This window comes from Brachyistius frenatus, unplaced genomic scaffold, assembly GCF_029030835.1.
Source record: "Brachyistius frenatus isolate BFR_SWC_R1_liver_20210118 unplaced genomic scaffold, ASM2903083v1 Contig_64, whole genome shotgun sequence".
NCBI lineage: Eukaryota > Metazoa > Chordata > Actinopteri > Embiotocidae > Brachyistius > Brachyistius frenatus.
This window is the reverse complement of record NW_027210663.1, coordinates 1,896,287-1,915,354: the sequence shown is the minus strand read 5'-3', so window position 1 is coordinate 1,915,354 and position 19,068 is coordinate 1,896,287. Positions and strand designations below refer to the sequence as shown.

Here is a 19,068-nt window from a genome sequence, read left to right as displayed (position 1 = left end):
CAGCGTTACATCACCTGACTTCTTCATCTCCTGTTTCGCTCAGACACATGGAAGAACAATTGCGGTGACACTTTATGGTGTGCTCAGGGATTTCATTGGGAGTTGTGTTGGCAGTGCTATGTGATAAGTGACATGTAATTTACTTCAACCTGCAACAACTGATTGTATTTTAGCCACCTGGGGGGCTGTGGAAACAAGCTATACACCCAACATTGATGTATTATCTCTTTAGAAAGTTGATATGGCACCGTCGTGAGCATACGGCGACTCATCAGACACAGAAACAACAAAGTCACTTGGTTTGAACTTATGAGTAAATCTTATGTTAGGATCCCTCTTTTTCCCTCATTAAACGTTTTCGACCTCACCTGTTAGTGTTGCAGTAACTGGAGGCTTTTTTGTGTGCAGCCAACGAGCTAGCTTCTACCGATAGGCGTTAGGGAACATCAATCAATTTTAGTGTTTAGCAATAGCTTTCACGTGAGGCGTTTAATTGTTTTCACAACAACCAGGGTAACACTCCCCCCCCCCCCCCTCTAAGCTGCATGAAAACTAAAGATTTGTTTTCTAATATGTTTGCTAATTTTCTTTTTGTTATAATGGAATTTTCTAAAAATGGGACTGAAAAAGTATTCTGGTATCAATGTCTACGTATTGGCACCAGTATTGACATTTTTTTTAAACAATACCCAGCATGACTGTGTGCCTTTTGTTTGCTACTTTTGGCAGGAAGGAGTTGTTATTTTCATTAAAGGCTCCTTAAGGGTAGTGAAAGTGAACCAAAACGGTAAAGTTGCTGGTCATACAACCAAAGCAGTGAGTTGAAAGATGCTAAAAAAGACTACAGAGAGCTCAAAGGAACTATAGAGGCTGCTGTAATGCCTCATTTAATTATATGCTGAATTAAAAATATTGATTATTGCAGCTTTAGTAAGGTATATTTTGATATAGCAGATTTAGTATTTGTCAGGAGGATTTATCAGCAGTCACATCTGTCTGTGTTTTTCTACACTTCCCAAAAATGCCTTCCAAGAACCATCTAGTCTTGTAATAAAAATTAAAAAAAGCCCATGTACATTCCTGGAAAGTCAGCCTGTCTCATGCTGCTCATGATGGAAAAAAAGAAAGAAAAAAAGGTCCATCTCGTCCTCTTTCATGGTAGAATTGTCTCTGTTTGGACCTAGAAAGAAGCCCTTGTTCTTTGATTCTGCCTGGCTTTTATGTAAAACGTGTACGATTTAAAATGCTTGAGGAAAGATGTTTCTGTTAAAGATATTCAAAAACCAGGTTGCCGTGATTACTATTGTGTGAACGGTCTCTTTTAAGACCTGTGCTGTCATGCTTCATTCAGTTCAGACAAAGCAAGCGTGAATGCATGTCTGCAGTGCTGATGTTGACGTATAAAACAGATGTTTGCATATGCAAGTGAAACATCAGTGCGTATGGAGCTTTCATTTCCTCTCTGTACCATATACTGCAGTATGAGTGCATGTGTTTGTGTGTGGGGGTGTGTGTCAGAGTGAGAATCCTGAAGGACACTTGTCCCTGGTGGGTTCGGAAAGAGCTTTGTGCCCTAAGAGCTGGAGGGCTGGTGCTCTGTCAGGTGAGTCTATCGGCTTTCCTCAGCTCTCTGAACACATATACAGAACAAGGACACAACTTCTGCTGCTCACTTCCATGCAGTGTCACCTGGCCTGTCATAGGCTGTGTCACTTGTCAATCATGGATGAGTAATGTATTGTCACGTGCACAGGACAAGGGCTCCGCCAGCTGTGGTTATAATTAACTCTGCAGAAGATCATTGAGTCATATAATAGGGGTCAGCACACCCCTCTGTAGTTTTGGCATTAGAATTGTCCATGAGGAGACGTGTCATTAAAATTACATAAAGTGGGATTCCAGGCAGCGGTGGGGTGGGCGGGTGGGGTAGTGCTCCAACGTTTCTCATTAGGATCGGCCATGTAGTTTCCCATAGACTGTATATAAATATAAATATAAATATAAACATAGTCTTCGGGTCTATAAAGAGGAGCCAATAAGTGCCTCTCCAGCTCATCCAAACTTCTGTTTATTAGAAAAGCAAGATGGCGATGGCCAGACTGCCAGATTCTAGGCTTCAAAACTGTATATATATATATATATATACAGTTTATATATATATCACATATTAAGTTCTTCAATAGAGGATATTTTCTCAGTTGCCATAGATATGCATAATCTTTGAGGAAAAATTTACCTTTGGTTAATATTATTTCATCAAAGTACTGATAACCTCTTCCATCTACTTGTGTATCTTTATTTAATGAAAGAAGACATCCACCTATTCACTACAGCTCCATCAGGAACCCCCAGTGTCAGGTTGTGTGTGTTTTTGGCTGTTGTCCATATCCTTGTGGTTTGGTCAACATGCTTATAAGTGCGGTGGCTTAGGTTTTACCTGACATAATACAACATTAGACACAACAGCCAAAAACACACAACCTGACACTGGGGGTTCCTGATGGAGCTGTAGTGAATAGATGGATGTCTTCTTTCATTAAATAAATATACACAAGATCCTCATAAAGATTGTGCATATCTACAGCAACTGAGAAAATATCCTCTGTTGAAGACCACAATATGTGATTTACAGTTTCATGAAAGACTAGTAAATAGATTCATTCGAGCAAATTGAAACATGAGTTGAAGCTGCACTTATCAATACCCTAAAACTAATTCTAACCCTCATCAATATTTTTTATATTAACTATAGATCAAGTTACATGTTACATTACCAACTATAAGAGATTCATCTTCTGACTCTTCAGCTCTGCAGAGCATTTTAGTGCCTCAGAGCTTGTTGTTTTGTTTTTGTGTACCACAACTTTACAGTTTTGGTGTATTCTAATTGATGTCATCATTTCCAGCTGCAGCACACTGTAAACACTGTATGGTACACCTGCCAGCCAACAGACGAAGTTAGCAGACAGCTTGTTTTAAAGTTTTGTCAAACTACTCCAAGGTCAAAAATGCAGTAAACTTTCAAGCTTAATTGCTATTACTGATTTTCTTTTTTTCTGTAAAGAGTGAAGACAAATTACGAGGGGCATATCTTCATTATTACTAAGTAGATACTTAATCAGTATCTACAAACCCTTTTAGATGCCAATCCAATCTGATAAAAGAAAATAAACCAGTGTGATTTCTAAGGTCCTTAGTTCACACAGTTAATTTATAGGCAATGAGAATGTCCTCAACCTTCCTAATACGCTGTGTAAACCAATAGCAGTTGGATGACAGAGTTTCAGCAACTTGGGTGCCAATTGTGCAGATACAAATTGAGTCTTTAATAGACTGCAATACCTTCTCTTTACACTGTGTTAGGCCATTAGTGGCTCTCTGTGGTTTTGCATGATTTGAAAAGTTATGTCGTTACATTAGCAGCCGGTGTCTCCTTCTAATCCCATTTGCCTCGTGGTTACAAACAAGGTGCCAGCAGAGGCACTCAGCTGAAAGAGCAAGGAATCCATACTTTATACGAAGCCGCCCAAATTCAATTGACATTACTGGCTGGCTTTAATGGATTTTACCTGGTGAGCCTGCAAATTGAATATTTTAAAGCATATCATCTCCTTCGGAGTAAGTGACGAGAGGAGGTACCGTTTTCATTTTGTGAGCCTTTGGTAACGACAGTGATATACAGGAGATTAAAATGTATTGCTCAGGTTTGATTTGATCTGTTTGATTTATCCCGTGTATAGCAGTGTCCCTCTTGCCTTTGGTTCGGGGCTTTTATCTCCTTCAAGTCATTTGATGTTTTTAACCACTGCTTTTTGTTTCTGGAGCAGAGATGCACACGCTTTGATGCATAATCAAATGCACCAAATACACACACACTTCCATCCTTTTGTGCACCTCAGCCCTCCTGGCTCCAGTCACGTCTCTCCATGAGAAGTCGAACTCTTTGCTGTGTCATCTCATTGAGCTTGTGAGGTTGTTATTGTTTTATCTCTCACTGTGTTGATCTCTGTGCGAGGTGGGAGGCCGTCCTTCCTCTGCCTCTCTCTGTAAAGGTCAGTGAGCTGCAGATGAAGCTGTGTCGATCAGACGAGCGCCATAGACTGACAGCTAATTTTCATCAAAGCAGCTATGGGTCAGGGGGGGGAGTGAATTGCAGGGTGCCCACGGGCCTTTTACCTCTCTGAGGATTCTGTGCTACTTATCAGACTTACTTACTCGCCTTGTGGAGATGGTCCTGCAGTTTGCTCAGATCAGAGTCTACCGACTCTGTTAAAGGCTGTAATGCACTTGTAACACCACTTTATCAGCTGCAGAGTCGAGGGGAATTGCCACAAATGATATTTTTCATTTGTAGAGCAATCCTGTCTGATGATCTGCACACGGCAGCCTTTGTTCCTCTCATTTTTCTCTCTTTTTCCTCTCGCCTTCTCCTTCCCCAGTATTCTAAACATGGTTTGCATTGACTTATTCTCTTCCACCAATTAAAAGCAATTTTGTGAGCATTAGAATAAGCCATGCCTTGGGCCGTTTACTGCAGCAGGCTGTTCATTACCTCTCTCTGTGTGTGTGTGTGTGTGTGTGTGTGTGTGTGTGTGTGTGTGTGTGTGTGTGTGTGTGTGTGTGTGTGTGTGTGTGTGTGTGTGTGTGTGTGTGTGTGTGTGTGTGTGTGTGTGTGTGTGTGTGAACTGGGTGCCCCTGTAAATTCTTATTTCACTTGGGGAACGTGTCTGCATGAGCGTGTGTGTGCAAACATGTGCACTTCCATTCATGTTTAGGTATACATAGGTGCGGGTGGGTATCAGAGATTCCCCGCACGTGCAGGGCATTAGTTCGCTGCTTGCAGGCTAAATCCTCATGTTGTTGAAGCGGTGTCAGTTACCTCTGCCACGACACAAAGCTTATCTTTTACCAACTCCCGTACCCCCTTGGGAAGGGGAGACATGAGGGGCGGGGCAGGGGATGAGGGGATATGTGAAAACAGGCAGGAAGCCATGGGCTGCTGTAAATAACCCTGAGCTCCGGCGGAAGGTTAAGAAGCCAACTCCATTCTGAATACTAAGCGTCATCCCGAAAGGGCCGAGTGCCCCTGGACCCATTCTGTCCTCCCCATCCTGACAGAGCTCTGTGCTGCTGTGTCAGTCATCGCATCAGTACGTCAGTGCGTACAGGTGTACTTGTCAGTAACTCTGTCTGCCATCCCCCATTTTGATGGACACTTGCTGTTTTAATATTCCATCGGTATTCCAACAGGTGACAGACTGAAAGTCTTGGTTTCAGCGAGGGAACATTTTTAAACTGGCAAAGTGACTATAATTTGATCACGTGTATATTTTCCAACTGTCGTCCTCCAGTGCAGAAGTTCGGGGACATTTCAGATCACGTACCACTCTCTACCAATCAAATTTGACAGGTACCAATTAATATATAACAGAATATAATCTATTCTATTCTTTCCATTCTCCCAAGTTCGGCAAGTACCAGTTCTCTGCAGATACCATCAGTTATTATTTTATGAAATATAATTCACTGACTTTTTTTTTTTAAATGCAGTAGTAAATAGGCTAAATAACCACAACATAAGATTTCTGCTTCAAAATGAAAGTATATGTTTACATCTCTTGCTAGAACTGGTGCCAGTCAGAGGCTCAACTAAAGACTGACTCCTCTTCAGCATTTAAAAGTTTGTCTGACCTGTCAGGTGCAGTGTTGTCCCTCTGCCTCGGGACTGGTTTTTGAACCTTGTAGTTATTTCAGAGCATCAAGCTAACATCCCTGTTATGCTATGCTGGATGTGATGCTACGTCCCCCTCCATGGTTCACCAAAGGCAAATTTCATCTCTAAAATATTTAAATTATGAAGAGCTCATTTTTACATCATTGTAATGTGATGTGCATATGTGATAGTATTTATGATGGTATAAAACTGCAGTGTCAACATTGTATAATTTTACCTCCTTTTTGGAAGTAAATTCACGACACCGTACCAGTTTAGCTATTATCTCAGCCACAATGCAGCAGTCGCTGTTCACAGGAGGCTGAATGCTACTTGAGTTTACTCGCAGGTCATACAGGTGTGCATATTGAATGTGCATACAAAGTAAGCAAGTCTATTTTCATAAAATGTTTCGTACCAGAGGTAACTATGGTAACACCTATTGTTCCTCTGAAAGCGTTCAGGTGAGCCAGTAACGTGTTTGGATGAGACTAACTTAGAAAGTGGAGGCTTGCTTTTTGAAATGCTTTTTGAGGATGTGAAGAATGCACTCTTATAATTACAGCTCTGAACAGGGCAGTTTGTCCTTACAGATTGACCTGCAAAAATGTGGCATTTTCCTAAATCTGCTGAGGTAAATGTACAAGTTAGGATCCTCACCTTTAGGTCATAAATTACACTAATTTTCTTCCAAAACCCAACAACAAACAACGGGTTTTACAAATGCTCTACAACTGCTGTTGTCTGCTTTCGCTGTGGGCAGTCCTGCGATAGTCACGCAGTGCTCGGCAGGTATCACACCGTTATGTCAAATTGACTCAGAGCGCCACCTGCTTCTTTGGAGGTTAAATTACACACATTGGAAAGATTGTGCCGACAGTCACGGGATATGTTTGAGTTTTTATTGGATATATTTTGTTTGTATATGTTTTGGAAGCACGATTTTGTTTAGGAAAATGTTGCATATTAGTTTCATTCCACACGCAGGTTTTTATTTTAGGGAATTGTAGGGCATTTGTAAAACATTTTTTGTGCTTTTGTCTGGAAATTAGCTCCATAGTAATGCGCCCTTTGACTGTGGCGAACACACTGCATGAAACCAGATGAGACATCAATGTGTGAGGAGCAGTGCCAGAGCCTTTAGTACAGCTTCCCATTTTCGAAACCATTTCCTCTGGGCATGCAACTATTTATTCTCTATATTTTCTCAAAACTGGAAATAAAATGAAAATGAGGAAAAAACTGAAAGAAGGAAAATGTGTGCGGTTAAATCTGTCTCGCCAAAGGCAACATCGTGACATTATCTCTTCGTCACAGCTTAACAGAGGTCTGCTCCTAAGAGTGTGTTTCTGTGTTTGTCTCAGTGTGTACATACATGTGCAACCCACTCATGCAAAAGCACATGTGTACATATACATTTGTGTGTGTGTGTGTGTCTGTGTGTGTGTCTGTGTCTGTGTGTGTGCGTGTCTGTGTCTGTGTGCCGGCACATTTTCCAGGGCCTGTGAATTCTGAGAGCGTTTGCTGTTGTGCTCAAAATGAAAGGCATCATGTTTACTTACACACACATCCATCTGCAGATTAGCCTGCGGCTGCTGACTTGCCCCCATGCAGAAGAGTTGAAAATACACACTACTTTCCAGCAGCTTTTGTTGAGCCCCTCATACCTGCTCACTATAAATCAGCCCCTCTCAAATTCACTTAAATAGCCTCCAACGAGGGATGATACTGCACTTCACAGGCTACAAGGGGAACTATTTCACCAGCTGTCTCACTAACTGGAGTGCCTCATGTGGCATTAATAGAGAGAGACATTATTGAATTTGATTAATTAAAACGGAGTCTAGTTTGATTGAGGACATTTTATATAATGAAACATGGGAGGGAAGTCTGTGCAAATATTTTAAGCCTTCAAACATCTTAAGAAACACATCCAAGTATTATTGACTCTATTTCTTCCGTCTGATTTTATTTTATTTTTTCCTCCCTGCATGTTTTTTTTCTGTCCTGCTGTGCACTTGGATGTTGTGAAATTCCAATTAGGTGGACACATTCTGTGAGAACACCACAAAACCGCGCTCCATGATAGCAATCACATGAATTCTTCATATGGGATTTTAGATGCTCCCCTCTCTTTACTCACACCGTGTCTACACAAAAGATAGAGTAATTGGCAAACAGATCTCCATAGAAAATGCTTTCCCCCTTCTCTTTTATGGCCTCTCAGCATAACAATGGGTACTTCTGTAATCTCTGCTGTGTGATTCAGAAATAAAAAACAAAACAATGAAATGCTTCTCCTGGCCTGAGTTTAAAATACTACCGTAGGTAGAGCATATAACCAGCACTTAGTGGCTCCCCCATCGACACATAAGCAAAAGACACATAATAGACAAATGTATTGTATTGTTTCATAATCCTTTTTGACAGGCCATGGTGCTTCTTACAAGTGCCCTGTTAATCCAAATAAAAACTTAAAGTATTCCTTTTTATAGTCTGTCATAAAGGCTAATATTTGCGCAGATATATGTGGGGAATCTTAAATGTATTCTTATCAGTTATGTTCACATTACATTGCTTAAAAAACAGAGCAAATGAATTATTCATACTTAAAGAAAAGGCTGATGTGAGGCCGATAGAGAGAATATTATGTCTAAGTAACTGCTGACAGCAGTATGTGAAGGTCAGTCCAGGCTTCACGCTTTTGATACATTTTCATAAATGTCTGAAACCAAAAGTGCTTTATATTTTTTTTTCATGAATTTTACACTGTTCAAATTGTCTTAGCCCATGTAGGCCTACTTACAAATCTTACAAACAATCCAGCAATTTATAATGCATAATATCAAAGCATATGTTTTTGTTTTTTTTTACTTTGTAGAGTAGCCGAGATGAGCAGTAGCTCAGACCAATTTAAGTGTCATGCAATGTGCCAGCAAATACATTGACTCACTCCCGGAGCCTGTTCCCTGAGCCTTTCTGCTTTTCTTTCTCACTGTTTTTGGATATACCTAAACTTCTACTTAAGTGTGGCCTTACCAGCTGTAGCTGTATTTCTTTTCTTTCTTTTTGATTAGGAAAGTAAAAGAAACCAGGCAAGAAAAATGTACTGGTACAACATATTTCAACAACAATGTAATCCAGAGTGCTTTTCATGAAACATAAAAGGCATCAAGACAAAATGTAAAAGCAGCATGAGACAGAAGATAAAAAAGCATGAGAGAGCTAAATAGAAAAATAAGATTTACAGTGCAGTGGGATAAATTTGTAATTTTTTACATTCATTACCTAGGCTCAGAGTGTGAAGCTAATGCAGCTCTGTGATGCTGCACAGCAGCGCTTCGACCTTAATGTCAGCTAACATCAATATGCTAATTAATGTGCTCACATTGATGTTAACATGAAGGTGTTATCCGGGTGTAATGACTGTTTTTCACCACCTTGCTAATGTTTGCTGACAGAGTGTTGAACATTTGGTCAAGTTGAGGATTTTGGGAATGCCATTTCCTGGCTTTCCACACAGACAGAAACATAGGGTGCTTTCACACCAACGTTTTTTTGGTGCGGACCGTCAGACTTTTCAATTTGACGTACCAAAATAGCAGGTGTGAAACATACGTCATACATGGTCCGGACCAAGGGATCTAAATTTTGGTCAGACCAAAAGAAGTGGTCTTACTGTGGATCAAACTGAGACATGACTTGTTCGTGTGCAGTGCAAATACTTTCTGGAGGGTTTGGAAATTCAGACCAATTTCAGGGAGTTGAGGCAACATATGATCATTCATTAAACAAGAGAAGAAAAGAACAGGATAAGAAGTAAAATTGAGCCACGGTATCACGAGGGGAGGTGGAGATGTTTAACTTTTTTTTGGTCTGCCGAAGAAATCAAAACTTGAGGGGGGGGATAAGTGTTGGTTGTTACACTATTGTACTGTCAAATTGAAAAGGCTACTGCCTGAACTGACAACACACCAACAACAAACACATGTTGTCTACAAACCAATCACTGTCGAGCATAGAGATGTAGGTATGTCATACAATGTTCTAGTGCGCTCACAAAATCGTGGTGTAACTAAACCAAAACCACCTGGATCAAATGTTTACAGTTAAAAAAAAACAAAGAAAACATGAAACTTGGTTCAGATTTAAACTCTGACTGTGAGGTGTGAAATCGTCCTTAATGTTGCTGTAATACTGTAACATAACCCGTGTCCATTTATCAATATTAATGTTCAAATAAAAGTCTGTGGGTCCTCTCTATTGTCTGGGGATTTTGAGTTCAAATCTGCAAAAACATGAATGAACCCTTTTTTAAATTTAATCAAGACTTTGTAAAACTTTCCACGTCTTATTTTGCACTGCTGAAATAAAATAAGTCTGTTTTGATATGTCATTTTGGGATTGGAGTGTAGGCGTTTGGCCTGATTTTTTTGCATTTCATTTTTTATTTTCTGTGTGTGTTCATTCCGATGCTCTTACAGCTGTTACGGTCTACGAAGCATCAGACTCAGAGATGAGCGCAGTGCTTTATGCTGTTCCATTAGCCTTCAACCGCAAACCATCATAAACTACTATCCTCCCACTGTCTCTCTCTGCCATTCCCCCACACTGTAGCTTCTCTCTTTTCCCCCGTTTCCCACTGAGCTGTTGCATTCCCTGCACACTGTTTATGTAGGCGAGATGGCGCAATAAAACAGGAAAATCTTCCTCGGGGAGCTGCTGATTGTGGATGCACATGCTTCTCAAAAGGAGTCCGTGGAGAGGAATGGTCAAAATAGGTCCCCAAACCCTGGGCTGCATGCGAGCCAGGAGGAGCCCAACAGAGCCAGATGGAAACGAGCCACAGAAGTAACTGGAGTGCGGCCCCGCTCGTGGTGCATAGACCACTGGCTGGGGACTCCCATTATCGTACAGCCATAACCTCATTGGATTTCCCCCAGAAATGTTTATTTCTCTCACTGTCCCACTGAGAAGTAGCTTTCCTACTTATCTCATCACTATTTATTAAAGGAGCCCCTGAGGAGTGCAGGCATACAATCAGGTCTGAGGGAGAGTGGATGGGGAGATGGCAGAGAGACAGTTGAGACAGAAAAATCAACGAGAGCTTATAATTTACAGTAGGTACAGTGTGATTTTCTTCACTTTTGATCCAGGAAAAGAGTCATGGTGACATGAAGGGGCATTGAAGTTGGGAATGCACCTTTCTGTGCTCCCTGATTGCCTCTCTACTACCTGCATCTGGCACAGACTTACTATGATGTCAATAAAGACTCATCAGGGTCTCTTACGATTGCTGACAGTTTTTGAGGAGTTGCATCTCGTGTTACTTTAAACTGTCAGCTAAACTCTGTTGCCTCTTTACACTGTTCCCCGCCTTCCCTCTGTGGGCTGTTGTCTCTCTTCCTTCCCTTTAGTTGTGTAATATTTAGTATTCAGAACATTCAATCATGATTGTAGCTCCGTGGCTTCACAGGGACATACTTAGAGATCAAGGAGAGCCCAGGTGCATTGATATAAAGTGTTCTCTTGAGGGGAGTGTCAACTTGTCAACATTTGAGGGGAGTTGTTTTTTGACTTGCCCTTCATTCTTTATTTGTGTCCTGGAATGCCATACAACAGGATGATAAAGATTGACTGTAGTACATGTGTACACAAGAACACAAGCTTAAGAAATGCACATAAAAATAGGGCTAGTTTTAACCTATGGTGGAGGACTTTTACTAATAAACAAACATTCATGTCTTTGCCAAATTAGTTCATAAAATGCTGATTAAACACAATATCTCTTTCACAGTAGGTGGAGTTTTTAAATCTGGTGTCTGGTGAGACATTATCGTGCTGGCTGGATGAATCCATACTGGCCGTGATCCATGGGCAGATCATGCACTCCAGAGACTTCTGCCAGGCTAACTACCAGTTTAACCATATGCTAACTTAAACAGAGAAACAAACAATTCAACCGGGGGGCTCGTCTACACTGTGACATAATGTATCAGATTCTGATAGTGAAACAAATCATTTTATGGGAATTGTGATGCTCAAATAAATTATCCACTGGTTTACAGTCACAACTGTTGAGATGGAGGAGGCTACGGTGGAGCCTGTAAGCGTAAGCACACTTAAACAGTGTTTTTTTTATTCGTCAGTCCCTCTTGCGATCGCAATAATTAATGCAAATTTAATCAATCTACGCAATATTTTCGGTAGCTTTCAATTTAGCAAAATTCCTAGCCAATTTTCCTCAAAAATGTTGTCAACAGAAGTTTTGATGAGAGTATTACGGAATAAAATAATATTTCCAAACAAAACACCCTTTATTAACAATAATAATTCTTCATTTACAATCAGCAAGGCTGTGCTTCCTCTCCTCTTATCAGCAAAACCAGCTCTGCATGGAGCAAACCGGGAACATGCAGAAAAAACAGAAGTGATGGGGTTTGTGGGAAATGTTTCAGTTTTCTTCACTGTGAATAACAGTGTGGGTACTTGGCTCGTATTAGCGTTTGCACAGCCACTTTGATGGGACGGAGTAATTAGCGACCAGTATCGGTGTCAATTGAACTGATTGATAAAAATCAACTCGAGTCCTACGTCCAGTAGGACGAAATGTCTGCAAACACAGATCCATATATTTACGGAGTTAAATTGGCTTCTGGTTCGCACTAGGCTGGGAAATGTGTTCTTTTTGTTACATTTTAACATAATAGTCCTTTAAATTAGTTTTATGCACTTTTCAAATTGCAGTTCGTTATTGTCCGTAGGATATGTTGAATTAATAAAATAGCATCTGAAGCTCTTATTTTGACAGCAGATGTAGCCTTTGTATTCGATATTAGTCACACATTTTTTTTGTAAAGCTACATCACTTCCATGGTTTTCTTTTTAACTTTGAGTCCCAACATTCTCAAAGTTCAATAAATAAAGAAAAAAAAAGATTAAAACTAGAGATAATAAATCATGACTTTGGCGCCACCGTGGGGTTTTGTGTGAAATGTCTCAAATATTTTTTGATAGATTGCTTTGAATTAATTCATGTCCCCTTCAGTATGAACTGTAATAACTTTTGAAATCCCTTCACATTTTATGTAGCGCCATCAGCAGGTGATATAGATGCTGTACTTTGTGTTTAGTGCTTATTAGCGAATGTTAGCATGCTAAAAAAAAACATTAGTTTTAATATATGATTGCTTAGCTGGCTATATTTTCAACAGTTTCCTGTTTAAGGATTTGATATATATCCTGATTTAGGTTTGAACATGGATCTAATACTCACTAGGACTGATGGTCTGCTGTTCAACCTGCAGGAGACTCCTTCGCTGGCTGGTTACAAGGCCAAATTGACCATTAGGTCAATAAAAGGCTCTTCGACCGTACTCCAACAACTGCTCTCTGAGCTTGGATATGGTCTGTGGAGTAATGACTGTTCCCTTCTGAGACTCAACTCTATTTAAAACATTTAGAAACCTCACTGGAAGCCACTGATAGACATCCTGTTCACTGAAGTGTAAAGGAACCAGATACAAGACCCTGCCGCTCCCACTGGAACCAGCGGAGAACTGTACATGAGCTTTTTGTGTCACAGTTGTATGCTCACTAACAGTCCGTTTCTTTTCAGCACTTCCTTTTACTCAAGCTCGGATAGTGGATCTACCATTTAGAGGGAAAAAAAAAATCCACTGGTCAGATTGACACTGTATTCTTTTATTTTGTTTTGTGTAGTTCAGAAATTACTGAAGTGTTGTAAAAAATGTTTTTTTTTAAAGGAGCCACTTTTTCTCCACTTTTCTCATGAAATAACTAGGATAAGGTGATATCCTGCTGTTTAAATGTGTTTAATCAGGGAGATTCTTTAAAGGAAATATATTGGAATAGGACACCTTTAGCCAAGACTGCATACACAAATGAGATTTAAGAATCCCAATGTATTCTAGCTTATAGCTTTTTATTATGAGCTATTGATAGGGGATCCTAGTGGGATAAATCTGTGTTAGTGTGGTATAAAAACCCAGTTTGACTGTATTCCCATCACAATTTTTATATATATAATTTTTTGCAATCTTTTGGTATAGTAACTAGTGCGTAAGGTCAAAAGTAAAAGAAATATGAACCAAGCTTTCAAGCCAAATTTCCTAAAATAGCAGCATATTATATTAAAACTGCACTTTGATGTTTTAGTGTTGAACTTGATGAATCTCTGGATGTTTACACTCAGAACTCACATGAGACAGATTTTAAAAAGTAAAATAAATGTCTAAATCAATGCATTAAAAACGGATTTCCTGAACCTTTTATCCTAGTATGGGTCTAGCTCCAAAAATACTCGATCCTTCAATTCCTACTGTTTAATACAACCAACTGCATCTTTACATTAGCATCTTTATGTTTGCCCTTTCTCCCCTGTAAACACCAGTGTCTTTCAGCCTCATCGCCCACAGATGGCATTATTAAACTGTTATACGCAGGCTTAGAAATGCTGTATGACGAGTAAAATGAGCTTCGTGTGTAAGCTGTCAGGTGTTCCCCTTTAAATCTATTTACATTACAGTAGTCTGTCTCTTAAACGACATTTACATTTGTGTACAAATTGTTCAGTCCTCTTCCTTTGCTCTCTCTACAGTCTTATGCTTTATTCAGACTGCACAGCATCGGCACAATAATGGCCTGATCGGACGGATGTGTGCTTAAAATCACCACTGGGTGTGACGAACGCTCACTTTTCCTGAGTAGTGTGCAACAGTGGACGACGACCAATGCAGCATTTTTCTTCCCATTCTGATTCTTGTTGCGTTCCTTGAAGTTGACCCATAGAATCAAAGAGTGCTCCTCAATATGTACAGCAAAGACCAGGACTGTTAATTCACCTGAGCACACATGCACATATGTGTGCTGCTCACCCACACAATCACTCTTTCTGCTGCCTGGGAAGGAAAAAGACAGAACCAGCTTCACCGTGTAGTGATGATGAATGGTTCAAGATTTGCTTTTATTCATAAAACCAATATTTGTTGGTGTTGTCACCTGGAACAATAACTTGACACTTTATCATATCCAAGTTATGATATTGTGGTCTAAACTCACAAGAAACATGTGAAGTTGGGGCCTATAAATGTTCTGGATGACTTCATTTATACAGTGCACACACAACACAAAGGGAAGCAGCTGGCAAAAAGATATCAATTTATCAGAGAAACTGCAGCGCAAAAAAAAGTATCATTACACACACGTGGAGTATGCACACACATTCAGAGTGACCCCTAGGTGTGGTGTTTATCTTCACTCCAATAGAGAGTTGAAGCACACCATCTGTCATATTATCCATTTTCACTTCTCACGTATAACCTCCCTTACCAAATGATAAGACAGAGACTTGACTGGGCGGCCAGATATATTCATCGGCATACAGACAGGCGATTGCATGTTAAAGTGCAGCAACAAATTCAAGATGAAAGCAAAGCCCCATCTTTGGTCTCATCTGCCAACCTGGTATAGATTGAAAAGGGAAAATGATTGAGCCTTCTGTTATAATTTGGTCTGCTCTTCAATCTGGGAACATGGCTGTCACTCTCAGATAAAATCACACAGGCCTTTGACTATGTTATGGAACATGAGTCTAAATCTTTTTTACATCAGCCCGTTTACCTTTTTAAATCTGTGTCTGTAAAGTGGATATGGGTTGTATTTAAGAAGAATTTTCATTTACAGTTTTTTTGTATTTTTTTCCCCCCTTCTTTGTACTCCACTGAGCCGGGGACATTGATGCTGTAATTTCACTGCAGTCAAAGAAACCTTTTCATAATGTAATTTTCAGGCTACAGAGTGAATCTATTACTGACGGATAATAGGATGGTCACATCACACTTTTGCCTGTATTTTATGGCAAACAGCAACTTTACCACAGATGGCAGTTCCCAAAAGTGTGACAGTTTTTGCTTTGTTCATTTTTGTGTCATTTTGCATGAAACCTAATGAGAATTTAGTAAATGTGTACAGCAACATTGTTTTTAGTGCACAAGCTGCGCAATAAAATAACACAGGATAACACGCATTTTTATAACCAGTTGTCCTCTGGGGAAACAAAAATAGTCTGATCAAAAACCAAGACAACAGCTGGGACATCCTTTGAAGGCAACACAGTGCAGTGAACCATCTGGAAATTGTGTTGCTTCACAGAATGACCAAAAAAAAAAAATCATTGTCTTTTTTTTTTTTTTTTTAATGCAGATGTGACAGAAGGATCAGCTGCATCCATCCAATGACTCGTTTAAATGAGGATCTTCTTGGCAACAGAAATGATGTATTCATAAGCATGTCTCTTTTTTTTTTCTCCACAGAGTGAAGTTGAAAGAAGGAATTATGTTTCTCGGGGCTCGTCCCAGCAACCCCACTCAGTGGATGGTTAGCCAGGAAGCGAGGAGTGAAGGCCACCGAGTGGTGACTCTCCACTGCAGCAGGAAGGAGTCCGGCTACGATCAGCAAAGGTCAGCACATAAATTATTTCACTTCAAAGGAGTACATCACATTTTTGGGAGACTGGCCCATTAGTGGACTTTCTTTAGTAAGTCAAGAACTGTTTTTTGCTGTTGTTAACATCCGCGTGACCCGAAATGACAAGTCAAGGTATGATTTTTCAGGTAAAATCCCACTCCAATGAGACCAGTTCCAATGAGACCAGCATTTACCATACATTGCCTCTACTTTGGTGGCCCGCCCATGTAGATAGAATTAGCTCCAACTTAACTAAATCGGACATTAGAACACCTTATTTTACTATTTTAAAAAAACTTTGGCCACACACCTGTCAGAGTGCAGTGACAGGAGGCTTCTGTGTGTGTAGCCGTCTCGCTAGCGTCTGCTGACAGCATGCGAGGCGTTTACGGGACGTGTTAGTCGTAGCTGTAGAAAACAACCTGGGCTACCCTCTAAAATGAATGAAAACTAAAGATTTGTACTGTAATGTGTAATCTTCTTTTTCTTCAAATAAATTTTATAAAATGAGTAGAATAAAAATATAATTCAGGAACTGGTATTCGAGACAAGGCGTCGTGAATCCAACATTTTTGACTAATAGCTCGCCCTAATCTTTGAGATCGTATCATCAGTCCGACGGCTTCAGATGACTTCGGGGACCAGTCTCACTTAAAGATTTTTACCATCTTTCTAGAAAGTGCTTTCGCTGTCGCTCCCATTTTGCAAGGCACACGCACTGAAATGTACTGTGTGAATGGTTATCTAAGTGATGTTCCCTCTGCTTAAATGACACACTTGACTTGACGTAAAGGCCATGTCTGTTGAGACCAATGTGGGGAGAGAAAAGTTCATCGACTATAGCCATATCCCCTCTTTTCTCAATATTTCTCTTGCTCTCTTGCCATCTTTCCCATCTGTTGGTCTGGCCTCTTATTTGTGTAGTTCTTTTTTCCCACTGCCAAGCCTCAAAGTTGTTTTGGTCATTTCCTATCTGTATTCACGTCCTTAAACTAATCTGGCAGATAGGGAAGTGATTGCCAGCATGAGGAAAAAGGTTGCCGCGTTAATTAAGTACTGATTGAAGGCCTTTGTGTGTTTTAATGGTTTTTCCTTCTCGGATCAGGAAGGAGTTTTAATAAATATTAAATAAACTTTCTAGTGACAGGTGTAATTTTATGGCTTAGAGGAAGATTTGAGGCTGCGTACAGCTTACTTATAGCTTTCGTTCCACTTAGCAAAACTACTCCCTTAAAAAAATAAGACACTTGACATTGCAACTGCAACTTTATAATCAAAGTTGTGCAGGGGTTATTTAAGTGTAAAGCAGCCTATGAAACATATACAATTTGAATCTTTCGGGCTAGTGATTTCTTTCATTTTCTTTAAGACATGCTTCTATTAGTGGATCATTACAAGGGATGATTATAGTCTAACTACAGTGGTACAGCACATAAAACAAAGACAGCTGTTTGTGGCTTTGAATGGCTGTGGCTATAAAATCAAAAGCAGCCAATAAAGATTTTCTTTAATAGTTTAGTCTTTTTCAGTAATTTCTTGTGCAAAACCGCAGTGCTACATTTAGAGCAGCAGCTGAGTCGTGCCGTGCCAGTTGTACATGGTTGCACTTAGATCTGGTGTCATTATACTCATGTTTAATATTTTTTTTATGTCAGAACATACTTTACAACTTTGTTTGACTTTATTAGAAGCCAGTTTCAAACGCGAGCTGCCCCCGAGATCTTAAAGTGGCCTCTGCACCGACAATACTCTTCAGACCTTCCCCTCGCTCGTGTAATACGTTTTGACAACTCAGTCTTAAAAATAGAGAGGTTTTTTGTTGCCTGCAAATATGTACAGGAGTGCGAAATATGGTGCTGAAAATCATCACGCTTGTATCTGTCTCATCTACGCTCCTTTTATTCGCACAAAACTAATGTTCAGAGTATCTGTAGCTTCGCTTTGTTTGTTATCATGACACACATGAAGAGTGACACCTGCGAGCAGAAAATGAGTTCTGTTGTGAGATTTGTTGTTGAACTTTGTAAGATTTGAAATTCATAGTTTTTACATAATTTTTGCAAGAAACCTGAATATATGAAATGTATTTGGAATCTTTTTCGCAGTTGCTGTCAGCACTTTACTGAATTCTCATGGAAATACGATAACCATGCATGTTTAAAGGTATTTTTCTTGGAATTACATTTTAGTTTATAATCCCATAACACTGCATGACAACCTGAATATTTCGGGGAGCCTGCCAACTTTGTCCAAGCTAAATTCTTGGCCTTAAACAATAAAATCCCCATGGATCCAATAATGTCCGCTTGTGCATCGCTCTGAGCACAGCTGCAGCATCTTAAATATCATAAAGAGGAACTTGCAGCAGTGAGCAGCAACACTTGGCTGGTGGCCCCTCCTTCCCTCAGGAGCCATTTCTCCCCCTCTATGCAGGTATTATTTTTTCTTCTCTGTCTCATGACCTCCCCTTCCCCCCCCCACACACACACATGTGCTCCATTACTGTATAAAATTGTGTTTTATTGATTTACTAAGTGAAGGAGCCAGAGACAAGAGTGAGCATATCTAGTCTAATTCCTGCTGTTTGGGCCATGTACGTTGGACTGCTCCTTAATCTCCACAGCTGTCAAAGTCACTTCACACAGAAGACCAAAGACATTCCATGATGGCTATACAATACACAATGCTCCAATTTTTCTTTCGTCTTGTCCTCCCCCTTCCCAGTCATTTCAATGAAGCTCTTTTAGAAGGGGATTAGACATAGCCATCTCATCTGTTGAGCTGTCATCCACTCTGCTTTCTTCTCTCCACTCTTTCCTCCAGAAGAGGAGGATGATGAGGTGTGTGAATGCTACAGGTCAAACAAA

General features: G+C 40.1%; 1 protein-coding gene across 2 annotated transcripts in view; it reads left to right on the top strand.

Moving 5' to 3' along the window:
• Positions 1–19,068, top strand: part of LOC138625663 (transmembrane protein 132C) — a 126,138-nt gene that overhangs the window by 47,781 nt on the left and 59,289 nt on the right. For both annotated transcript variants that reach the window (XM_069706743.1, XM_069706742.1), the window contains exon 3: positions 16,048–16,194. In XM_069706743.1, coding sequence (XP_069562844.1) covers positions 16,048–16,194 — 147 coding nt within the window. The remainder of the gene's footprint in view (positions 1–16,047; positions 16,195–19,068) is intronic.